The 25,581-nt window shown below is 46.8% G+C and overlaps 1 protein-coding gene and 3 non-coding genes across 4 annotated transcripts; 1 reads left to right on the top strand and 3 right to left on the bottom strand.

Annotated features, from left to right (window-relative positions):
* Window positions 1-7,385: 7,385 nt before the first annotated feature.
* LOC128303108 (probable ubiquitin thioesterase DG1039) lies at window positions 7,386-8,742 on the bottom strand. The gene is made up of 3 exons (XM_053039964.1): window positions 8,160-8,742; window positions 7,450-8,012; window positions 7,386-7,391 (listed from the first exon to the last, which is right to left on the bottom strand). Exons 1-3 carry the CDS (start codon window positions 8,740-8,742, stop codon window positions 7,386-7,388), a joined length of 1,152 nt encoding a protein of 383 aa, XP_052895924.1.
* A 3,204-nt stretch (window positions 8,743-11,946) lies between these two features.
* Trnal-cag (transfer RNA leucine (anticodon CAG)) lies at window positions 11,947-12,029 on the bottom strand. The gene has a single exon. It is a non-coding gene; the product is annotated as a tRNA-Leu (tRNA).
* Window positions 12,030-13,133: 1,104 nt separating this feature from the next.
* On the bottom strand, window positions 13,134-13,207 carry Trnan-guu (transfer RNA asparagine (anticodon GUU)). Its single transcript has one exon. It is a non-coding gene; the product is annotated as a tRNA-Asn (tRNA).
* Window positions 13,208-16,132: 2,925 nt separating this feature from the next.
* On the top strand, window positions 16,133-16,206 carry Trnan-guu (transfer RNA asparagine (anticodon GUU)). The gene has a single exon. It is a non-coding gene; the product is annotated as a tRNA-Asn (tRNA).
* Window positions 16,207-25,581: the final 9,375 nt, after the last annotated feature.

Here is a 25,581-nt window from a genome sequence, read left to right as displayed (position 1 = left end):
ATTGCGGCGCGTTCGCCAATGCGCGCGCGAATTCACCTCCCGGCATGGTCGTCGTCGTCGTCGTCACTTCGCTGCACGTCGCAGCGGCGTCTGCGAGAGCCGAATGCGCTCCACACACGCACACACACACACACACGGGACGCATGTGTTTGGCTGCGTGGTGTGTGTCTGCGTAGGTTTCCTTCTACGGGATGCGATCAGATCGTGGAGCTTCTCGCGTGTGCGCGCGTCTGCATGTGGTCGTTTGTTCTCCGTTCTGATCTTGATGCGAAATGAGTGGCCACCTCTTCGACGTTGCACTTTTTGTGCAGTGCTTAACCTCCCTGCGATGGGCGTTACCCCGTCACGCTCACAATCCCCTGCCCTCTGCATGCTCATGCGTCCCAGCTGCATGGGGGTTGATTTCAATCAAAAAACGATCATCATCATCCTCGGTCCATCTTCGTCAGGGCGGCAAGTAGTAGCAATTCCCGGACGCTTGCCATGATCAATGAGATCAGATGCATGCGATTGCGATCTTCGGGAGGGTGTGGATTTTACCCACCCCTCCCGCAGGGGCAAGAAGCAGAATGTACGATACGGCCCGAAAGTGAGCTGATTGCATTTGAGAGTCGTTCGACTATCGAGCGGTCAACGGCATGGGTTCGATTCACTTATAGATGCATCATAAGTGATGCCATTAATTTATAGAGCAATTTCGTTGACCCTGGGTGATAAGGGAGGCCGTCTGAGACGAAAACTTCAGTCGTTGCAATATTGCAGACGACTTCACGATTTTCGTGGAGGATAATTAGAGAATTCACACCTGTGAGTGAAGTTCTTTAAGAAGTTAGTTCTATTCCATTTTGGTGGCATTTGCCCTATTTTCTACACCGCTTGTACTGAATTTTTAACAAATTATGCAGGAAATTTCCTCTTTGCATTTTGATTGGCTCTTCAATGTTCGAATTTTGAAGATCATTTAACTTAATTGTCTACTAAAATGATTGAAGGGGTAACTTTAATAAAAAAGAAACTACTGACATACATTTTTTTAAATGCATTTTGCATTTTTGCAAGGCCACCTCAATATTTGAATACAGGGGTTTCGAGTTTAAGTAGCACAGTCGGAGCCTTTTCTGGATTCTTTTCAAGTTGAATAATAATTTAGAAGTTTAGCCAGATCGAGTTGGTATATAAAGCTATAAAGCAATTTTATCTATATGAAGCTCTCTCGGTTGGTATGACAAAAGCTTTGCAAATGTCTGAATGTAAACTTCTGTAAATTGTAAATTACTTCTGTCGTATATTAACCGTAAATTGGACACAACATCTGTGTTTATCGAAATTTCACTGGTTTTGCACAGTTACCCCTTTGTTTGACTGTTCATTGATTGACAGTTACTGATCTTCAACTCCTTTCAACACCCGATAAACCCTACCTTACCCGATCCACTGACCACCACCGCTTCTGGTGTCGAATTTCGATTGAAATCGATTAGTTGGTAAAAATAAATTTACATCAAAAACGAACTGGTCGCGATTGCCGAATGTCCCGAGCAAACAACTGCAAAAAAAACTGCTGCAGAAAAACACAGAACCCGATTTTCAAGGTCCTCCACAGTGCAAGAAAGAAACGAAACCGAAGCAAACCGGGCACCGGTAGGCAAATATCTTTTGCAATTTAGCAACAGTTTTGTGACGCGCGTTTAAACTGACCAGGCGGGGCAGGAGAGTGCCAGTTTGGGACACGATTGCGTAATGGATTTTTTGGCGGAAAGAAAACAAATGCACCGTAAAACGAAAACAACACGAAATACAACAAGACAAAACTCATAAAACCGCTTCCAAAGAGCGCCATGCTTCTCACCTTTGCGCGCGGGCTACAGCTGATTGAGCGCAACCTTGAGCGTGCGGGCCCGTTGGTGTGATTTGGGTTTTGTTTTTGTTTCGGTAGCGATGTTATGAGCGTGTGTGTGTGTGTGTTTTTTTTTTGTTTGTACCTCGAAGCTATTTCAGTGTTGTTGGACGGTGTGCTTCGGACTGTGCGTGTGCTTTTTTTTATTTCTCGTTTTCTGGAACCCATCAACCGTGACCAGTCGGTTAGTCAGTCCATTCATTCCATCGGTACGGTCCCCGTGTGCGCTGTATCGGATAGCTTCTGTTTGGCTAGCTTCCGAAACGGTCGCCAAATCAGCTGATTTCCTTCATCCGTGAAATGCAACCAGATCCGTTCCGCTGAGCGTGCGGCAGCGTGTTTTGGGGTGGCCGGAAAATCTCGAGGTGGCGAAACGCGTAGGCCATCCCATCGTACCCACGCGATGCACTGAACCGTGGTCGGTGCACGTGGAAATCGAGCCACCGCTGCGACCTTGCCCTCTTAAGGTGCGTTGAACTGGCCAGCTTGAATCGCTTACCAAGAGAGCCACACAAGGGTGCACAAGGTCGGAAAATCGTACAATCGGAAAAGCGGCAAATGATTGATTTGTGATTTAAGACGGTCATGGAGGACAAGTTTAGTATGGCGAACAAATGAAAATAACAAACAATAAACAAAATAAGTAACAAACAGAAATATATTAATGTACAGGCATGAAAGAAAATATGACAAAAGAAGAAAAAAGAGACGAAAGAGAATGCAACAAAATAATAAAAATCAAACAAATTAAGATAACAATGTCGTGCTACATATTAAAAAAGGGAAAACTCGGAAAAACATGAAACATGTGGTTCAGAATAAAGCACAAACGTAATAAATTACATGAAAGAATAAAATGACATAATATATAGCCACCATGTTAGGCTCAATTGACTATTACAAGACAGTAAGAAACATGAAACATGAAAATAAGATGAAAAGTTGAAACGGAAAAGAGAACGAAAATGGGAAAAAATGAAAACATTATTCGAGAGAAGTAAATTCAACCGAAACATAATTACACATTATGCATGCTTTTTCATGACCATATGTGAGCATGTTGTTGGAAGCAGCTGGAGATTAAAGGAAGGAATTGCAACATCCAGTCTGCCAAACCCTTGCCCGGTGTTAGCTCATTAGCTTTTATTAACTCCCAGCCCCTTAGGAAAGCTCAATCACATCTAGGTCGATTATCCTAGTGCCGCTAAATGATGGCGGCATCTTGTGGGGAGATTCGTTACGCATCTCGGCTGCCAAAATGGGCGACATGGAGAAGGAAAGAGCTTTTGGCAGCGTGGTAGGTTGGGTTGGCCAAAACCGAGGGATCTGGCGGAGGGACGCAAGCGACGCAACGTAAAAGTAAAAACCCGTTGAGTGACCTTCGCCCAGAGATTGCTTAAGGTACCACCGAAAAAAACACACAGCACAAGCCTCCATCACATTGAAGTTACCTCGAAGACGTACGTTGAACTACTATTCCGGCAAATGAACAAAGTTGTTGTTGAGAGGGGGAGATGGAGGTGGGTAAGAGATGCTTTTTTTTTTTTTTTTTTATAAACAGCAGGGTTTTATTTTATTAAATGTTTTACAATTTAAATAAACCCTTACCCTTCCCCCTGACCATTGACCCGCGAGGGTTCTAGGTTGGCCAAGGGGTTAATGCTGCCTTGCAGCAAACGCATTAATGCCTAGGGCATCCTCTTTTTTCCCCCTCTCTCTTTCTCTATTTACGCCTAGCACTGAACTAGTGCTCCCCTTTTCTTTTTTTTTTTTCTTTTTTTTTGTTGCCCCGTTGGGCCATCGCGGATTGTTCACTATGTGTTTTTTTTCCTTTTATCATCATCAACGAGAAGAAGTTTCCGCCTCGATTGCGGCAGAAGCTTCCGCCGCAGTGAGGCCTCCAGGTTGCTCTTCAGCGAATAGCTGCCGAAGGTCTACTTCCACCCGGCGACGTTCTTGGAAGCGCCGAACTCGTTCCCTTATGACTGCCAGGTTGGCCGCTGTTGTTGGCGAGGAAGGTGGTGAAGGGGGCCGCGAATCCCTCCTTTCCTCTCTGCGACGCACCGTCTGTGCCCTTCTGGCCGCGTTGCGCCTCTCGCTGCGGGCAGTCGCAACAGCGTCGCGATCGGCCAAGGCTTCAGCTGCAGCTCTCTCGCCTTCAGCGGCAAGCGCTGTCCGCTCAAGATCCCACTCACGCTGCAGCGTGGTTGTGATGCGCTGGGCTGCTTCGCACACCCTGCTCCAGTTCTGTGATGACTGGAGCATGTAATTGACGATGGTGTCAGGCGTCGGCAGCCGTTGATGATCGTCAAGCAGCGCTTGTCTTGCCTCCGAAAAACGTGGACATTCAAAGAATGCGTGCTCCACGTTTTCCGGCACTCCCGGGCACCGCCGACATTCCGGGGACTGCGTAAACCCCATCCTGCACAGGTAGTCACGAAAGAAACCGTGACCAGACAGTACCTGTGACAGGTGGAAGGTCACGTCACCGTGCTTGCGTGTATGCCAGGCGCGCACATCGGGCAAGACACGGTGTGACCACCGTACGAACCGGCTCGCATCCATTTGAGCAGCATCCTCATCCCACGTTGCTTGCCACTCATTTATGGTCCGTTCACGTTCTTGGCGCCGAATCTCAGTACAGGACTCGGTGCGATCGGCAGCATGGAGTCGCTCAAAAATCCGAGCGTCCTCTCGCACCGCCCGGCAGATTGGGACAAGACCAGCCAACAGCACTGCCGTCTCGTACCGCACTGTCCGGAACGTTCTGGCGACCCTTTTGGCCGTCGTCCGCTGTACTCGCCGCAGAAGCCTGCGACACTCCTGCCTATCCAGTGCCTCGTGCCATACTGGCGCTGCATACCTCATTACCGAGTCCGCAACTGCCGCGAGCAATCGCGACTTGCTGGTACCTGGACCTCGATGATTTGGCATGAGGCGGGTGACAGCATTGGCCACCTTAATCGCCTTCTCCGTCGCGTGCCGAACGTGTGGCAACCACGACAGATGGTCCTGCAACTGCACACCAAGATACCGAATAGACCGGGACGACCGAACAACCACGCCACCGATGTTGATGGACACCACCGGAGGGTGCCTCAAGCTAGAGATGAGCACCGTCTCTGTCTTGGCGGGTGCGAGCTCCAGATAGTGTCTCGCCATCCACTCGCCGATTGCCCTGGTTGCTTCCTCTGCAGTTGTTGCTGCGGCTGCCGGTGTTGTCGCTGGTACCAATATCAGCAAATCATCTGCGTATCCGATGGTCTGCACGCCTTCGGGAAGCTGCACTCCAAAAACCCCATCGTACATCGCGTTCCACAGGGTCGGGCCCAAGATAGACCCCTGTGGAACTCCAGCAGTGACCCGACGCTCAACAGGGCCCTGGCTCGTCTCGTAAACGAGACAGCGGTCACTGAAATAGCTGCCCAAGATGGTAAGCAGCGATGGCGGCACTCCCTTATCTAGCAGAGCTTCGGCAATGGACTGCCAACTGGCCGTGTTAAAGGCGTTGCGTACATCTAAAGCTACGGCCAATAGGCAGCGCTTGTCCCGCTGGTTTGTGCGGTTGTAGGACATCGCTGTACGTCCTGCCTCGATGACCTGTTGAATTGCGTTGATCGTCGATCGTCCTCGACGGAACCCGTACTGATGGTCGGAGAGACGCGGTTCATCAGGATCTTCCAGGTGCTCATTCAGCCTGTTGAGAATGAGCCTCTCCAGAATCTTGCCTAATGCATCGAGCATGCACAATGGTCTATAGGAGGAGCTCTCCCCCGGAGGTTTCCCTGGTTTGGGAATAAGCACAAGGCGCTGTCTCTTCCAATGTTCCGGGAACGTGCCACTGTCAAGACAGTCCTGATACACACGCCGAAATACCTCCGGGTACGCCCGAACAGCTACTTTGATGGCCGCATTCGGAATTCCGTCGAGTCCTGGCGCCTTATTGGTTGACATCGAACCAACGATGTCAAGCAACTCCTCCGTTGTCACTGCTCGCATGGAGCTCTGTTCAACAGTATTGGGTTCTGGCCAGGCGACCGGTTGGTGTTCTGGGAACAAATCCCCCACGAACCTGTCCATTTCCGCTCTATCGGTCTCCGGTGGGACACGAGCGCCATGCAGCTGAGCCATGACGACTCTATAACCAACCCCGAATGCATTGTCCACTGCCGTGTCGATCAAGTCGTCGAACATCTGTCGTTTGCAGGTCTTAATCGCCAACTCGAGCGCCCGTCTTGCCGTGCGGTGCTCAGCTGCGGCAAAACTACGTTCCTGCAGATCGGTGGTCTGCAACACACGGCCATAGGCCGCATTGCATGCATCTCGTAAATGGTCGAGCTCGGGAGTCCACCAAAACAGGTTTCGGCTCGGTTTCTGGTAGGCAGTTGGCACTCGTTGCATGATTTCGGCGCACGCATCGGTCATCGCGTCTGCCATACCAGTAGCTGTTGTTCCCCTCTCGTCGAAACGCGCGGCCCGCAGCGCTAGGAGAAAGGCCGCCGGGTTAAACTGCGAAGTCTTAAAGCGTCTGCCAGCGTGTAAGACACGCCTCTGGTCAGACGCTTCATTTTGTCTCGGCGGTCTTTGCAGTTGCTGTCGTCGTCTCCGATGTTGTTGCGTACTCCTTTGTTGATGTGGAGAGTCCGGTTGCCTTACCTCGAATAAAATTAACCGATGATCCGATGCAATATATCGGCTGGTCACTTTCCACGTGCTCGGATCTGCAATGGTGTTACTGGCGAATGTCACATCTACAATGCTTGGACCGGCTATCCCGTTTCCTGTAAAGGTAGGGGTGCTTCCTCGGTTCAGCAGCTGTAAGCCTCGGGCTTGCATGGCATCTAATAATTCTTCGCCACGAGTGTTGTTCCTCGCGCTGCCCCACTCTACATGCCAGGCATTAAAGTCACCGGCAACGATGACCTTAGAGTGGGACATGGCCTCCAATTCCACAGCCTCCAGGAAGCGCTCATATTCAGCAGCAATCAGACGTGGTGGAGCGTAGCAGCTGATGTAAACAGTGCCCGCAACTTGGGCTGCTACCAAACCAGGTTCCTGACTGCTCCACACCCTCTGGATAGGGTGCCTTCCGGTGGCTACCACAGCTACGCTCCTAGACTGGTCGAACGCCCATCTCCCATTGTTGGCAGGTGGCCCGTAGACTTCCGACAGCAGCAGCACGTCGGCGCCAAGTTCCCTCGCTGCTTGAAGTGCAAGGTCTTGAGCCATCCTGCCATGTCCAATGTTGGCCTGCAACACTCTTACACCGAACATCGGACTGATGTTCGGGCACAATCTCTGTGGCCGATGTAATGCGGTCCACCACAAATTCCACACTTCTGTTCCTCGGTGCAAGTGGCAGCGGGATGACCCTTACCTCCGCAGCGAATGCACCAATCTCGTCGATCCGCCTGCGCCCGGCAGTTGCGTGCCACATGGCCGAACTCCAGACACCGGTAGCAGCGCTGTCGCTCCAACGGATTGTCTTTCACTTCTTGAATGAGGCAAGCGCATCCATGAACAAACAGGCGTTTGCCAACTAGCTCAGCGACCTTCGTGAGAGGCAAACGAATTCGCGCTCGCTTTGTACCGTTGAAGATGGTCCAAAGGTGGAATGCTGTAGCACCCGCCTTCGCTCCGAGTTTGCTCTCGATGGCAGTGAGCACGTCTTCTTTCTCCGCCATGGGGTCGAGGTGACTAAGGTAGACCTCCCCCATCTCAGTTATGATGCGCGCCTTCCCGTCCTCCCCAACGATGTCCTGCACGACATTGAGAACGTCCTCGCTATTGGCAGATTTGGACAACGGCAACCGAAGATAGGAGAGCTGCGTTCGGGTCCCCATTTGCACATGCTGTGCCACTTCCGTCCCTTCTAGACCCTTGCGCACCTTGCAGTAAACATCCATCCATGTTTTACCATTGGCCGGTGCCACCTCAATCATGTCCGCCTTCACCCTACGACGCGGTACGGCAAGTTGTTTCTGCCGTTGCTGTTGTGAGCGCTGATGTTGCTGCTGGGAGAGTTGCTGCTTCGAGCACTGCTGCGGCTGCGAGCGCTGCTGTTGTTGTTGCTGCTGCTGTGCAGGGCGTCGCTTTACCACGGTCGACCAACCGTCTGCAAGTGGAGCAGGTATGCTGATCAGGCCTGGTATTGAGAGCGAAGGCATTTGCTTTTGCAGCAGATGCTGGGACTGCTGTTGCAGTGGTTGTTGCTGAAGCTGCTGCTGTCCACGCTGCTGCTGCTGATACTGCTGCTGTCCACGTTGCTGCTGCTTTTGTGACTGCTGCCGTAGGTTTTGCCGCTGCTGCTGTTGTTGGTGTAGCTGTTTCAGTGCTCGACGCTCCTTTTCTCGTCGGCCAGCACGATGTCGACGTCGGCGCACGGTGGGAGCAGATGTAGGTTGTTGCTGCGACGCAGCCTGCGCCTGGAGGTTGGTCACCACTTGTGTGCCTTGGCGGTATAGCTCCAGCTCCTTACGAGTGTTACTGAGCTCTTTCACCAGGGAGCACACCTGAGCTGTGAGGCGAGCCAACTCCACTTGCATCTCCGCCTGCAGTTTGTCCCGAATTTGCAGCTGCTGACGGAGCACTGCTGCTGATGTATAATCGCTCGGCTGGTTGTTGTTGCTCTCGGCCGATGGTTGCGAGTTAATCTCCTTCATTCGCGTCGGCGGCACATCGAGCTCCATGTGAGCAATTCCGGGAACCTCGACAACCGTGTTGTCCATGTCATCGTCACCTTCATCGCTGGAGGAAAGAATGAGCTTGAGACTCTCCTCAGCGTTAGCCACGGAGCACTGTGATATCGCTCGGACTGTTGGTGGTGGTGGGGGCGTGTCTTCCATGCGTGCCGCAGAGGAAGCTCTAGGCAACGAACGTGTCCTTGACCTTAACACTCTCGTACAAGGGCGGGTATCATCACCCAGCCCTGACTGCATGATGCATTTAAACACCAAGCAGGTGTGTGTTGTAGGGAGTGTTATTCAGGACGTTGGTGTAAAAAATTCGAGTACTATCGAGCAGCTTTTGAGTACTCTACTGGGCTGCTAGCGACTTGATCAAATTTCTCAAAAGACACTCCCAAAATATCCCGGAATTTCTGAATGTTCGAGCACTTTTCGAGCACTAACGACCGTTACCGAAATTTTTGAAAATTTTGCCAGCTGGGTATCTGGTGTTATTGTTATTGTCTGAACACCGCTTATGGAAAAGTTTTCACTATTTTGAGCTCAGTTTTTAACCGTTTCCTATCAAGTTTTAACTTATTTTGTGTATTTCGCTCCCAGTTAAGCGAATAAGCACTTCACAAATTATTTTGGACAACTTTTTCACATTTTTTTCCCGAATTAACACGGAGCGTCGTTTGTTTGCAGCACCTCCAAAAGTGACAGCTCGCTCCTGGGTAAGAGATGCTCGAGTGTGGGGCGGTGTAACAGTGAGATGTACTGCCGAAAAATGTGTGCCATTGTGTTAGTGGTTGCAATGGCATCTTATTGCGGGTTGGTTGCCATTTGCAAAAGAGGGTTATAGCCTCACATTTCTAGCCAAGTTCCCACCAAATTGGTCAGTAGGGTGTTTTTGTTGTTGTTATTTTGGGGTGTTTTTTTGTTGTTGGTTTGTTTGAAAGAACAACCTTTAGATGAATCTCAGCATTGGTCATAGTGGGTTGTGTGTGTGTTTTTTTTTTGGCGATCTGCGCACAAACCTTCCTCACATCACCATGTTGCACTCTTGATCGTTGATCGTGTTTCCTCATCGTGGTTCCTCCTCCATGACGCCTCCCTCCGCCGCGGACACGTGAACCGGTTGTGAGCAGCCCGGCTGCTGGAAAAGTTGAGCAACGTCCTGATGCTGGTACCTTTCGTCCGAAACACACCGCTGGAGATCCGTCCATTGTGATGCATCACAATCTTGCCGCGCGCAAAAAAACTAACGAAAACGTTAGCACCACATTCAGTCGCGACGGTAGTGGTGGTAGGCTCTTGTTTTCCGACCGTTGGGATGTGAAATGATGGCATTTGGTGGTGGTGTTTTTGTTGCGCTACTGTTTCCTTTCGGCAATAGATCGACGGAGAAGAGCGGGAGAGTTTTTCGTCACCCCCTTTGGGTTTGAACAAAAACAAGGGTGAAGGGAAGGGTAGGGGTGCGTTTTCCGTTTCCCAAGAGCCCAAAACGATCCGGTCATTTGAGTGGTTCATGGCAAAATTCGGCGGAAATGTCGACATCGGTTGCGAGGCTGATGGGGTTTTTGGAAGATTGGTGAAGTGCGCTAAACCTAATCAATGTGTCATTGGAGCAGAATACGAAAGAGTGTTAAAACTGGTTCTTTAATTAACATGCTTTCAAACTGAAGTAGCTAGCATACGACCATGCATTTCTTCTGGAATTGCCCTATGAAATAAATTAAATGCTTCTGCGGAAATGATCAAGGGCGATAAAACTTCCTGCCATTGGAAAGGAGGGAACTCGCGAGTCATAAAAAATGCTCAAGAAATCCTGGAAAATGGGCAGATTCCATGAGGTTGTGTTCAACCTCCATACGAATGACGTACGTATCCCGACTTTGATGTTTTCTCCACAAACTTCCCATCCAGACATCGAGGAAATTGGAGGCAGTCCAGCTGGTTTGATGGCAGCGGATCGCATCGGCCGAGATCAGGAAGTGATCAGGTCTCGACAAAAAACTCGTTCCCGGCCCAGTCACGATGCATCCTCCTTTAATTCAATTCAAGACGTGAGTGCATGGAGAAAAACTGGACTTCAAGCACGAGGATTTTACGAGTGGAGTCTCTTCCCGGATGGAGGCTCGCCTTTAGAAGCAATGCACTGGTGTACACAGGAAAAATTAAAAGACAACTACACATACAACAAGAAGAGTCATTCGTCTTTAGAATTGCATTCGCTTGGATGCCTGTTTCCACGGTAAAAAAAATTCTAAAGAGATCACAACCTGCAGAATGCATCTTGCATCATGTCGTCGAGAAGATAATTTGTACCGTAGAGGCCTCCGCAAAGGATGTGTTTCGCTTTTTACACAATCCCCTCTTTCTCTTCCCCCCTTTTTCATACAGTGCCCGGGGAGTAATTTACAACTTCTTTGTCTTGTGCAGTGGCGTTCTAGCGACTGTTGACTTCCGCGCTCTGGTACAGCGTCGGCACACCTGAGATGCGGACGCCTGTCTGGTCGGCGACTCCACACACATACGGTCGCTTTTTCCCGTTTTCCCTTTCAACCGGTTGGACTGGCTGGTAATTTCGTTTTATGGTCGCTGTGTTCGCTGTTTCCAGCGTTTAGAGGCTGAGAGCCCGTTCGCCCATCGGGCAAAATGGAAGAAGGCGGAGACCGGAGCGAGTAAAGTATCATTAAATCGCTTATTACTCAATGCTACCGACCTGCTGTTGCTGGCTCTTCTTCGATGTTTCGAGCACGATCGCTGGAAATGCACTTTGATATTTAGCGCATTTAGTGTATATGGTTGAATGGGTTAACAAAAACCCTTTAAAATACACAGTGCCGTTCTCCAGTTCAGCGTCCAAACGGATTGAACCAATATCGAGCCGGCAGTGCGTTATGTAATGCAAATTTAAATTATTTTAAGCAGAAATATCGTAAAGTTAGGTTGAAGGAAGATCGAATGAGATAGGAGACTACAACATTGTTTGCCATGGTAGATGACTGTCAGCATCATTTCCTAACTTCAATTAACGCTTTCATGCTGATGGCCATGCTTATGCTGCGATGTGCTGCAACACTGGCGTCACGGGACAATACTAAAAGACGGTTGTAACAACACAGATACAACTCAAAACAGAAGGTAGACGAGAAGCGGAAATGATGCGATACTATTTGGCCTTGGGTTGTTTTTGTCATCTGTGCACACTATCAAGTCTATTTTTATCGCTTCTATTTTCTTAGAGGCACATCCGAGGGCGGGAGCTATCACGCCGTGATATAAATGAGGCATGCGGCAAGATTAAAATTGTAGCGCGTTTTGTTGCATATTGCGATGGGGGGATGCTACAAAATATCAAAAATTTCTGGGTCTTTTTGTCAGAAGTGGGATTCGAACCCACGCCTTCAGAGAAGACTACGACCTGAACGTAGCGCCTTAGACCGCTCGGCCATCCTGACTTATTGGCTTGAAACGCGCCAGCGAACGTCCGGCTTACGTTTCCCGTAGATTAAGTTTAAAGAAAACACACTACCAGACTGTCTGGTGTGAGCAGCAGCAAGGTGACGAAGTGTAGGCGCCTCAGCTCGAGTGAGAAATCGTGCCGCTGATGATGGCAAAGATCCGATAAGAACACAGCCGCGCACGGAACCCCACCGAATGGGCGCAAAATCTAAGCCAAGGTTTGAACTACTTCACTGCCACTTGGTAAATTCACTGCCGCGTCGCTCCTCGTGACTTGCCGTTGGATTGGCTCCCATGTGCCCGCGTGTGCATACGTCGCACGGGTGTCTGATGGGCCTTCCTGTTTCTCGATCTGTGGCCAGGTGAGACATATTTCCCCCTTAATGCCCATCGGAAGTGTCCACGTTGTGTTATCTGTGCCCTTGTTTCCTTCCATATTTTTTTTGTGCGCTGATGGGCAGCATAATGCATTCCCACCTATCACGAATGGATGAAGGAAGTGACACAAGACTCCGTTCTTACACAATCGCGATCTCCGACGGTTTTGTATCGAGTAACGTTTCGTGGAGGGTTGAATCACTGCATGTTCTTATCTTCCCCCAGAGCCAATTGAGGTAGCCCTCTCTCGTAGGGTGATATGTTGGAGGTTGCCGGTTGTATATACGCAACGAGGCTTAAATCAACAATCGGTCGTGCGTTCGCCGTTCAGCTGTGTGTCAATAGCTCTGTTAACATTGCTTCCGATACGCACAGGTGTCGGGTATGATAACTCGCACGTAAATACCGTAGTAAGGAGACAAAATATAAAACTACGTAAATACCTGTAACCGGTATCAGTTTCTGAGGTCCATAAATTATGGTGAATATTACCTGTAAGAAAGGAAAAAAAATAAGTCAATATTATTCAGAATATACCAATTCACAATTGAAGATAATAATTCTTGATTTGTGAGAGTTCATTTGCAATTTTTACATTAATGTATATGTGTTAATATAATTATATGTGTGGGAGCGGGAGTGGGCGATATATTAGGTCTTAATATTTTCAACGAATATATAATTGATTACAATATTTCCATGCAATTGAACGTTGCTGAATGCGCCCCCGGGTGGACTCGAACCACCAACCTTTCGGTTAACAGCCGAACGCGCTAACCGATTGCGCCACGAAGGCGATGTGATTGTCCCAAGCTCATATTGTTTCGCATCACCAATTTCCTTCACTCTTTGATAACGATATTAAACGACAGGATTATCAGAAGTTATACCATTATCAGCTTTGTATTTTGGCTATTAAATCATTACAATTTCGTTGCTCTTGTTGAACAGTACCAAACATCACTCGTTTAAAATATGCACAAATGACAGCGGTAAATATATGACCAAACTACTCGTTAGGGGCTTGTAATTTAGATTTAAAACTGCTTTTAAAGTTCACCAGATGTCGGTTAGTGTCGCATAAACCTGTCCCAAACATTACACCCAAGCGACAGTACGCAGTAAATTCTTTCAAACTATTACCTCCCTGACCTCAAAAAAGTGCACATACGCCAAAAATAGAACCGTACGTTTCCGTCCGGTTGAAAAATACTCTTGAAAGAAACGGCCCCGAGTTTGTTTCCACCCGGGAAGGAGATAAATTCCTCCCTACTGGAGGACTGTGGCTGCAGCGTGGAGTATGATTTCCACCGATGCATTAGACATTTCCCATCCCCAGCTTACCATACTCTCGTGCCGGGTGACCGTCATGCGGGCCGAGAAGTAATTCCGGTAGTCGTCAAGGCGCTGGCAGAAGGGGAACAAAAAGAAAGCCGCAGTGAAAAGTGAGAGGAGCAAAAAAAAAAAAATGGCTACCGAGTCGATGCAGCCGTAGACGCTGCGATGCTTTTCACTTGTGCCAAGTGGGGGGCAAACAAGCGTTGGGGACGAGGCGGTGGTCGGTCGGTCGGCCGAGGAAGGAAAAAGACCATCCAGAAACTAGGCCATTAGAAACTGCCGTGTGCATCAATTGCATCGCACATTGCATTTGCGCCAACCGTCATCAAAAAATGCTGTTGTTTGTCGCTTCTAGCTGTGCGAACTGCCTCGATGTGGGCTGATGGTTGGTGCATGATGATGATGACGACGATGATGGGGTGGTTTTTGCAAAAGGGGCGAGAAGATGGAAGTCAAGCGGAAAGCCTTTGGCGTTTGAGTTTGCGAGCTGGAGATAAGAAAACTCACTCAATGAGAGAGGCTGAGATGATTTTTGGTCAAAATATTTAAGCTTAAACAGTCATGTAAACAGAGAATGTACTAATTGGTAGTTAGAAAATATGTGTTTCAAATTAATATATTTATTGAAAGTAAACAAAAAAGTAATGATGCCTCCAAAAACATAATAAATACGTAGCAGAATCGTGCAATAAATGAGACCGGGCATGTAAATACAGCAAACTCGCCAGCGAAACCTCAGCAACTCCTGACACAGAAACAATCGAACCGTTTGAAGTCATCGGAGCGACCGTGAAAAAATAAGGGAAAGAAGATTTTCCGGTTGGATGTGCGTGTGGAATATGGCTTCTGCAAGGTGGACAAAGTAGGAGGCGAGGTTTCATGTTGCCAACCCCGTCCGTCTCACGGCAGTTCGATCCGGTTTCCCAATGGTAGCTAGAGCCATGTTTCTATTAAATATATGTGTGCGTTTGTTAGAGGAAAAGAAATGTTCATCCACATCATCCGCTTCCCAGCCTATCTCGGGCCACCCTCAACATAGAGGAGGCGTATTTTCTTTTGCGCAAATGTATCCCCATCTCGCTACACTGCATTAGGAAATGTTAGGGGGGACAATTTGAAATTGAAAATCATACAAGCTGTCTCTTTTTCCCTTCATTTCCCCAATCCTCAGTGCGTGCCCCAACACGACAAAACCTCGGTTGCAGGGATCACTGCTTCCATTATTGCCCGTTGTGGTTTCGATTTCATTTCAAGCCTCCATTTCCGCTGTGCCCTGGGGGAGAGATGGCTTGAGTGGGAGGGTGGGAAAGGGAATGGAGCAGCTGGGAAATATCATCCCTGCTCCAATGGATGGAAAAGCGCATATCCGATTTCTCGGAAGCGGGCCTATGCTAAATCCTCGCTGATGTTGTAGTTCCGCGGCGACGAGACGAGTGTGTGGCATCAGGGCGCGAGGCAGGAAAATGCTACTTTTGCAAATGTTTTGTAATTCCAAACTCAAACAAGTAGTACCTCCAACCCCCACCCCACAGATGTCCTGCGGGTACGTGAAACAATAGCAGGACTAGGCAACAAGGATCGTTTTTCGAGGAAAATCCAGTAACATGCAAATGTCATGCTTAGCTGATGGGAGCGTGTAGCGGGCTCCGAGCTACCATGGCGGTTGTGATGTGGCTTTGTGAGTTAATTTGAGTAGTGCTGCGAGTTTAAGAAACAAGATAAGGGTTTTACGTGAATTTGATAGGTTTGAATTGAAATATTTTAAATAAATTAGATGAAAAAAATTAAACCCAATACCGATGCCAATATCGATGCCAATTGAGCGGTTACGTTTGCTTTCTCGAATTCACAGATGAAGGAAAAAAAACGGAACAAATGGTTGAGTCACTTCCATTGCTGCTACACTGTTTGCTTAGTTGCGAGCAGCAAATTTAACGCTCGTTGAACATTCATTCCTATCCGATAACTGATAAGTTGATTTGATTGCATGACACGGTGTGATGATGTTCACGATGTTGGTTAAAGGTATGTAGTACCGTGTTGCGGCAGGGTTTCTATTTTCCCGTCCCTGCACGATGGTGCTATTGAAAGTGAATACATTTAATTTCCTATTCACTGGATAGCGAAGATTCATATTTCGTTCCAGTTCGTTGGTTGCTGTTTCTGGTTGCTTTCTTTGCTTTCTCTAGAGTGTTTGTGTTTTTGGTCTAGAAAGGTATTTTCCTTAAAATTTCCATCGATTTCAAAGGCTGGTCCAGTGGTTTAGAAGGGATTTAAGGAATGATGGCTTCGAAAAACTCAGAAACACTCAGATGAATTGTTTGATGTTCTCAATGCGACATAATCGTATACGGGTTGCTCGGAAGACCGCAACATGTATGTCGCCTTCGTGGCGCAATCGGTTAGCGCGTTCGGCTGTTAACCGAAAGGTTGGTGGTTCGAGTCCACCCGGGGGCGCAAGATTGGTTTTTATTATACTACTACACCCAAAAACGTCTTTATGTAATTCATTACAAATAGGAAACCTCCCTTTAATCATCCCTTAATAATTTAAACCCTTAAAAACGTAGTAAATTTACATTGATAAGAAATGAATAGGCAAACAATTCCTCCTTTGATATTGCGCGATAGTTTCGTTTTGAAACGAGGGCGGGCGCATCTTTAAAAAAAAATTCGCCTAATGAATGGCAATAACAATATGCAGGTGTCTTGTTTGTGGGGTCGGTCGAGTATGTTAAATAGTGCTTTTGAAACATATTCAACCCCCGTAAGAAGGGGTGGGCAAAAGGTGAATGCGGGTTGTCGGTTTGCGCAACGAATTCGCACGACTCGGGAAGGAAAAGTTTTCCCCCCGAGTGTGTGTGTGTGGGGTGTGTCTATATAAACTGAATGCGTGTGACTAAGTGTCGAAGTGCGTTGAGAATGCGCTTTCCCTTGTGTTTCCCTTTTAGCCAGGCTTGATTTAATGAGACGTATCGCTAAAGATCGCAGAATTCATCTCATTACGGATTGTGTGCGGAGGTCTGCCGATGCATCTTTGCCAATTGGTGGAGGAGCTGGTGCGCCTTTTGTTGCAACAAGCTTATCAGAGAAACTCGTTTTTTCTTTTCACTTTCTTGCTTGGCATCTTCGAGCGCTTCGGGAGGCCAGTATGGACGATCAAACTTTGCATGGAGCTCTGTTGTGCATTGCGAACGATAGGAAACAAGATTTACTAGAGAGTTTAGTAGTATTGATTGCATTAGAAACAGCTAAGTATTTTTCAAGGCTATTTTTTACTCTTCCTTATCATTTGAGAATTATCTATCTTTTGTATTCAGTTTAAATTTTTTGTTGTGGACATGACATACTCAAAAAAAGTGTTAAGAAGAGGAAGTGAAAGATGCACCGATACCATTGTTCAGCGCACATGGGTAAGTTCGATCTAGCCCCACGCCCCTTGGCAACGCTTTACTCAATCATGAATTCTGATCTCATCAAACGGCGCATCGCTTTTATCTTGCACGGTTGCACTTGCAATCTTCACGCGTATGCAAAGAAACCTCTCCGTCCTACTCTACCCGTATCACATACTCATTTGTCGACGGCATTCGACACAGGTCGTTCGACGTCTTCGCTAGCTCCAATTTAGTCACCCGTTGAGGATGATCCTTGTGTAGGTTCATCTACTTGATTAACGACTTCGGTTTTCTTTTCTCATTCTTCGTACATAGAAATCTCCATAACACTGGAAAAAGTGTTCCAATAATTATGGTGCACAGCTAGAGGGTAAATATTTCTCTACGGTGTGCTTGTGCACATTATCCAACGTCTGCAGATTTATGACGACAGCTTCTGGCTTGGTGCATATATGTACAACATGTACTGATATGCATAAAAAGGGATGCCTCTTGGGTATTCCGGCAGTAATGGATAAACTGGATCCATCCCATTTTGTGATAGGTACAGGAAGAGTATTGGCTTTACAGTGGCCTTGTTATTCTATAATAGAGCGGCGCATTGCCAACTACTCTAGTTGACCAGGCAAATAGTTTTCCAAGCAAATAAATAAATAATACATTAGGAAAGTATTAGCGGATTAGTTTCTTAACCTTTTAGATTTTTTGGACTTTTAAGGAGAATTGTTTTGTTCTCAGACCTTTTTCATGAACGTGTCTTTTTAACGCAAGTCGAACTACAATTCTTTTCAGCAAACTTCGGAAGCCAAACCTCCTGATGAAGTGAATAGCAAAAACCGTCAGAAAAGCAAACCCATTAAGAATGTTTCCTGAGTCGCAATAGAAAAGGTTTGTAACTTCAAAACCTCAAGGAAATTAATGTTGCATCATGCTTTGTTTACGATACCTAGCTACGTGACTCGTGGTATTTCGTGTGTGTTGTTGTCTCTGGTTTCATGACAAAAAAACTAAAAAAAAATATCTTCTCAATCTGCGTTGCACCTAACACCATCGGCGGCACACATTTGGCATTGGCGAAAGGGGTTTAGACTGCGACGTACCGCGCTCCGTTTAAGATTTGTGGATTGATTGACGGTCAATAAGACGACGATCCAAACTGGGCAGCGAAAATTGGGAATGGTTGGAGGAGGTTCCAATGGCCCACACTTTTGCTGCCGTGTACCCTTGAACGTTCGGTGCTGTCGAAAATTTTACTTCATCATGGTAGATTTTCGATTGTTTTGCTAGTTGCAGCAACTGATGGTGTGTACGCAGGGGTAGGAAAAAAAATGGTAAAAAACATTCAAACATACGGCGGTGAAAATGCTTAGAAGTTGCCTGTTTTACTAAAACGTAATTTTCCAATTTTAAGCAAAGTGAATAAAGTAATCACTTCCTTAATTTATAGGTAGTATCACATTTCGGCGTGGAGTATGTTAAACCGGACACACGATTATGTTGTTTACCAGCGTGCGAACAAAAATTCCAACATCCCATTATAGAACCAGGTGGAGAAAGAGAGAGGCACTCAGCTCTTTTCTGTGTCAATGTCACGTTTGACGTTTTAGGTGCGTGCGTTTAGACACCCGTGCTTAGTCGGCCGATCGAGCGAATGACAGGTGGCAATAGGTAGTAGTAGTAACCGAACGCCAAGACGGAAGCGAGGACGCTGGTAGAAGTTACCGGTGCAGCCATTTGTTTTTCGTGTTTTGTTTTGGTTACCCTGCGCAGTGTGTTTGTTTCAGTTTTTGTTTGTTGTTTGTTAAGTGTTGTGAGTAGCGAACAAAATGGCATTTGTTTTTGTTTTTTGTTTCATTGCCCCACTATTGTGCTAGTCTTCGTTCGATTGTGGATCTAAAGTGGTAAACGGGTATACTCTATCGCGCACATTCTATTCAAAGGAGTTTAATAAGTATTTTCACAACAGCTGAGGAACGATAAAGTGACTTAATTTCGACGCTCTTATCCAAAGGTGGAGTGCGTATGGCGCGTTTGAGCAAATCGATTAATAAACGGTCCCCGGTCCCCGGGTTTGCACTTTTGCTAGCAACTCCGTGTGGATGAAATGTGGTACCAACACCGAAGCCGATTCAAGGTGGACCTGTGGAGCTAAATTAGCAGCACACGACGGGTAGCAGTGTTTTGGCGCTTTATTTCCCCCCCCTGGTACCGCACGTTGGTGCGTGAACGCCATGCACAAACAATCGTGTAATCGGGTTCTTATGTTTTTTCAAAATGACGTAACACAAAATCCCCAGTCGAGGTGTTTGCAGTACAAAACCCAAGCGTAAACCTTCACAAATGGCCGTTACGATTGGAAATTTCCGTTAGCCTGTTTTTTTACCTTTCGATTTGTTGGCGCACTTAAATGCTCCAAAAACGGAACAGTCGGAACGTGCGGATGTTTCATCGTTTGGTGCCGGACGACTGGAGACTACTGCCGGGCTTTATAATGAATGGTAATTTTCGGAGCCTTTCTGTTGTTATTTTCTTCTTGTTGTGCTATTGCTTCATCATTTTGTTCGGGTGATTTACAGCGTGGAGTGCGATCACGTGTCGACGGCTTCTGGTGATGCTAGCAAGGACAAACATGTCTGCATCTAAAGTGCCGATGAGGATGCGATTTAATTTCACATGCGTAGCTAGAATCGATGCTTCGTTCCTATTCTTGTGAGAAGTAGCGGCCCTTAGTAGCGATGTTTAAATAATATTTTTATTGATGGAAGTGAATCCATTTAAATATGCTGTCATTTCGTGTAGATGAGGCTCCGATGTATAAACTTATCTGAATTTAAAGATGTTAAAGGTAAAACTATGTCATGATATTGTTAAGTATTGTTGAGTCCAAATTCTCGTTGAGGTTTGATAGACTAAAATTTGTTCCTATAATTTCTTCTATTTTACTTCTGCTACTCTCTACGCACCCAATCACCTTTCTTCACACTTACTGCGCCTCCCTATCGCAACCCACCCTACCTGCTGGGAGGTAGTAAATAATGGACAGGAAAATTCACCCTAATGAAGTTGACCGTTATCGGCACACGCACACGTCGGACAATTATCAGCCGGGCGCGCAGGGTGCAATAGCTCCGGTTTACATTTCCGGACCTTGACTGAAATTCAGTCGGGCTCGCACTCGGCACACCGACCGCACGTTGCTTGCTCGCACCAATGCAATGTGTTGCATACTCAGGATTGCATTACCACCAACGGGCGGGCCCGGTACGTGGTTGGGAGTGCAGTGCGAAGCGATCGGGCAAAACCAGCATGGGGGCGATGCTGTACAAACAAGAAGATATCTACGGGCGATGCGCTACGTAGCGGTGCGGTGGATCGTATCTTCCGGCGTTGCAGTCCCCCGTTTGACCATTGCGTACATCGGGCGTGGTGTAAATAGCTGTCGCCAAGGAGAGGCGGGTGGAGAAAGAAGAAATTCTTTCGTGTTGAGAGGGGGGGTGTTCGATTCGATCCGCAGGCATGGGGTTGCAAGGGAATTGCATAATGCTGCCGTTTGTTGGTCAACGTAGCTTGTTTTTTGTTATTATCATTCATGCTGCGCACCCTCGGTCGGCTTAATCCGACCAGACATGGAGACAACTTGTGCTTGTGCTTGCTTTGCTTTTACTCGGTACCGCACCGTACGCATAACTTATCTCCGGTGGCCTAGATTTTATTATACGCAACGAAATCGATTGGCCTCGACCGATCGAAGGGTTACGGGTGGTAAAGGCGGGGAACCGGGGGTCGGTGGTTTGAGTGGTTTCCGATTGATCGGCCTGCTTGAGATTTTGTTTGCCTATGGTAAGACGTTTTATGTGCAGGGTGTGTGAGTGTCCGGAGGGATGGGATGGAAACGGAAATAAAAGCAATTTTGCCGGAAGTGAGTGCGAAAAAAAGGTTCAATAGGCATACATCCGTTCGAGAATGTGGGGCAAAACATATAAAGCAGCAAATTAAAAAGTGTTTTGTTTTAGTCTAAGTTGTGAAATAGAGAAGTGTCAAACTGATAAATTGATGTTTGTAACTATTTATTTTTACTAGAAAAGATGGCATCATATTATAAAGTAGAAAAAAAACTTCACGTGTTCGACCATTGATCAACAGCCTTTAAAGTATTACAAATTGTTAATAAAAAATGATAAACTTACATATTTGATTTGCTTTAGACGCTCACGTCACATATAAGTTGTTATACGTCTCTTACCTAAAAAGAAAAAAAATGAACATAATAAATTAAAAAGATTTTCTTAATTAAAAAAGTGTATCTAAAGCGTTGTTTAATTTTTAAAAGCTGTATAATATCTTATCAGTGATGAAACTAGCAAAATTGAATTTTGCTAGACACCTCCTTCAACATCAAGAAAGGCCTCTCGAATAGAATATTAAGCAAATTCTAATTATTGAACATTTGCGTATCGTCCTGGAATTTTATACGACGATAATGAATTTTTCAACTGGATGATCATTGCCGCCAAAAAGAGGCAATAGAGGATCATAAAAATGCCATTTTCAGGAGCCAAGCGGAATAAAATAGAAAGGCTCAAATTGAGGAGGAGAGATTTCATTAATTATTCATTATTTTGGAATTTTCGAATGAATATCTTCTGATATGACGATTTTCGTCGGATGCATTTGGTAAAGAAATGAATCAAACATACTATAAACACACAAAGCATGGTTTAACGTCCCGCGCCAACGTATCCCTCTCGTGTCGTGCATCTAAGCTTTTCCGCAGGGATTCCCAATTTTCCCTATCGAAACGATGCCCCATTCCTGTGGCAGGACTCGAATGATTATGGGAAATGGGTTTGCACCACTAACTACGATAAGCACCAGTCCTACAAAGGGAAGAAAATGAAATGGAATCGAGAGGATAAAACCGAGCGCTGCCAGCTCGAGCTCGAGGTTTGTTGTGTTGTGTCTGATTTTCGTGCAGCCAAAGCACCGGATCTATTTGCGCATGAAATCAAAATCACCGGCTAGCCTCTTCGCCCCGCTTACTGCCGCGTGATCTGTCGTTCCCTTGTTGTTTGGGTGTATCCCGTAAGTAAAGGATTTTCGGCGAGTTACACGAACCAACATAAATGATTCGTTTGGCGGGCAACAGGATGGAAGACCGGTGTGAAGGCGGAAAGTGCGGGAAATCCTTACAACGGGATCCAACTCTTCCAAACCATGGAAAATGGAAGAAGAAAACGACCACGGCATAATGCGCCAGGAGAATTTGCAGCCAACTGCAGACAAAGGTGAGCGAGAAGAGGGTGGTTTCAAAGAGGACAGAGGGGCTGATGTTAAGGTGGTGGAAAAGGTTAATGCACCCCTAAAAATTGAAACGTCTCCTCTGAATTCGTTGGTAGGGCTGGTCGTGGTTGAAGGACGAAAAGGACGTTCCAGGAATATGGGGAACCAGGAGTTGCTCGTACGAATCAGGCAGATCCAAATAATCGAGAAAAGATGCAGGAGGAGACAGGTTCTGTTTTTCCTAGAGTAATAAATGCTTCTTCAACACCAAAGGAAGGAGCGTACGGGATGATAAAGACGAGTCCCGACCGAGCAGCAGAGCGCGTTGCTCAGAGTTTGTGTGTACTACTGATGCTACCGCTGCTGCTGTTGCTACTTCAACCGAACATCTTCACCAAAGGACGCCCACAAGCGAGACAGCTGCCTTTTTATTCGCTGCAAGTCTGCCATAGCACGGTTGGCCTGTTCGGACGAGACGAGTAGGGTAGTAGGAGAGAAATGTAAGTAAATGCTTCATCCTTCCTTCACCGAAAATAGAATCAACTAAAGGAATAAAGCAGGATTCAACGGCACACAGCCATTTTCGTCGACATTCATCACCACCACCAACTGGTTCGGTTCGTTTCGAACCAAACCTCCAAAATGCAAGCAACTTTCACTTTAGTATCTCAACCACCCACACCATGAGACGACCGGGAAAATATGAACAGAGAAAAAAGTTTAACGGAAGTCGTCCTTTTCTTTCGCAAAGTTTACACTCTCCGCTGGAAGCTGCTTGTCCGTACACTGCGAAAGAAACGTCAAAAGGGAAGTACTTGCGGGAATGAAATGGAAACACGAATGTGTGCCTAGTTAGGGAGCATATCTCGTCGGTGGAAAAATGAGGCGGAAAGGCAACTCCCCTCGGGGACGGAAGCCTTGGGCAGGATAACCCGACAAGCGCGTCGAGAAGAAAAAAGGTTCCCCGGATGGCGTCGGATTCAGTCGGAACAAATGAACACAAATTGTCGGGATCATGGCACGCTGCCAAGCTTAGCTCTTTGCTAGGGAAAGATGATGGAGGGATGTGGTGTAAGTAAGCCGGGGCGCTCAAAGCTAACGAACGGCATAGAGGCGCACATTGGGCGGTGAATGTTTGTACTGTTGGACAAAATATTTTGCCTGGAGTAACGTGTTAGAGGGAAGTATTCTTCAAATTTCAGTTACATTCCATACAACTCTTTAGAAAGCTAACAAACAATGGGATTAAATTTTATCAAAAGTAGTAGAATAATTTTAAAACATAAATACTAAACTAAAGTTTAATTTTGCATTACATTGTAAAGTCTCAAAAAATCATAAAATAAATGAAACAAAAGAAAAGTTGCAGCCAAAAGCTCGCATCCACCTCAAATGAAACGACATCAAATGCGACCTTTATATTTCCCATCCACACTAACAGGAAAGGGAAACCCGTTTCCCTTTTGTTTTCCACAAACTTTTCCTGTCCATCATCACCCCCGAGCAAGCAACGAGAGCGAGAGTTTGATTGAAAGCGAAACAAGCTCATGCCAGTTTTATGGAAACATCGTCCTCACGGTTTCGTTCGAGATCGAGAAACACCGAGCAGCGAACTCGCTACAAAACGGCAAGCTTTCCTGGCAGACCCACGTCCTGCGTCCTGCGCTGCGCTATGTTGTTTTGTGGAATAACACTTTTCCCTAACCCGAGACATGGCAACAACATGCATGCAAGCCTTGTGCGGTTCCTTCTGACTGTATGCATATTCCAGCTATTGAGACGAGTCGTTGTTGGACGCGGGTGGGAAAAATGGGCACTAGCTAGACGAAACGTCGCTACGGTTTACAGCAATCGTCATCATCGTCGCTGTTGGTTGTGTTGCTGTTCTCTGCCACAAAGCGATAAAATGAACGGAAACTATGGCGAAGGACGAACGAACGGTGCATGCTAGGAACGTTCACGTCGAGGACGATAGTAAAACTAAGCATGAAAATGAACAGCAACGTAGAGACTACATGCTGCAGAGACGATGAGGCAGGAATCGTCAAGCGAAACGCAAGACGCTGGCTGCAGTTTTACGCCCCAACCGATAAGCGAAACGAACACAAACAAGGCAAGGACAGCTCCAAACCAAACTATGTTTCTCATGGTGCTCCGGGATAGTACTGCTCCACAGAAGTTACACCTTTGCCGGTGTTTCCTGCTCCTTTCTTGGGTGTTTGCCTCCGCTATATTTACCTTGACTCCTTCCCATTTCTCTTCCTTCCTCTGCTTCGGTGCGGTAGTACAGTTTGCCTCTCGAAAGGATTCACATGAAGCAGAACGGAAGGCTTCTAGACGGGTGCTTGAAGCAAGTAGCTGTCTGCGTGTAGTTGTACGCGATACCGTGGGAACTGTTCCCCGATCAACAAGAGTACGACATCGCACAGTGACTTCTTTTTGTTTGCCCTTTCCTTTTCCAAAATGGCAAAATAAAATGGAAAGCTCCTTTCGCACTGGTTCTTGGTTGACTGCGGGCTGGGACTGAACGCTCCTGCGATGATTTTCGTACATCGGAAAGCGATCGAACGTGTAGGAGAGGAGACCAAAAAAAACTTCGTGCTAAAATGATTTTACTGATCATTATTGCATCGAACAAGATTGACTCGGTGGAAAAGCTGCTCCGTGCTGCTGGTGAGCAAAGTGTAAGGGCATACTTTCCGTGTGTTCCGGACGGTGTTACGATTACGACCTCGCTAGGAGGATGATAGCGATGATTGTAATGATGATGGCGCTATGACGATCGACAACATTCCACCCGCCGTTGGGTAAAAAGCTGGGCATCGGAAAACGCGACCAAATGTGATTCAATAACGGCATTGAATGGAGCTAGCGATGGGTCCTACATTTTCTGCAACGACTGAGACGTGACGGGATAGTCCGTATGCACCCGCTACTATACTTGACGGATCAGAAAAGGTGGGAAAATGAATCGTTGTTTCGGAAAAGTTCAACATCGTCTCGAAACTGCATCGGAAAAATGGTTATGGAATGGTGATAAGATGAGCTTTTTATACGGACGTGCATAAAATTGACGCCCCATCGCGTTCGAGGCATCCACAACTATGGTGTTGGGTGGAAGGAAATGAGTATCTTCCTTTTTCGGTGAGTTTTC

The sequence above is a fragment of the Anopheles moucheti genome, chromosome 3 (genome assembly GCF_943734755.1).
Source record: "Anopheles moucheti chromosome 3, idAnoMoucSN_F20_07, whole genome shotgun sequence".
NCBI classification, from domain to species: Eukaryota; Metazoa; Arthropoda; class Insecta; order Diptera; family Culicidae; genus Anopheles; species Anopheles moucheti.
The sequence above is the reverse complement of the archived record's forward strand: the minus strand, read 5'-3'. Positions and strand labels throughout refer to the sequence as shown.

What these genes read in the sequence shown, in the direction of transcription:
- LOC128303108 (XM_053039964.1), bottom strand. Translation starts at nt 8,742, where the DNA reads ATGGAAGACACGCCCCCACCACCACCAACAGTCCGAGCGATATCACAG. An exon ending in GTCACAAAAGCAGCAGCAAC is followed by an intron (nt 8,013 to 8,159) that starts GTGGACAGCAGC and finishes CTCCACTTGCAG; the next exon opens with ACGGTTGGTCGACCGTGGTA.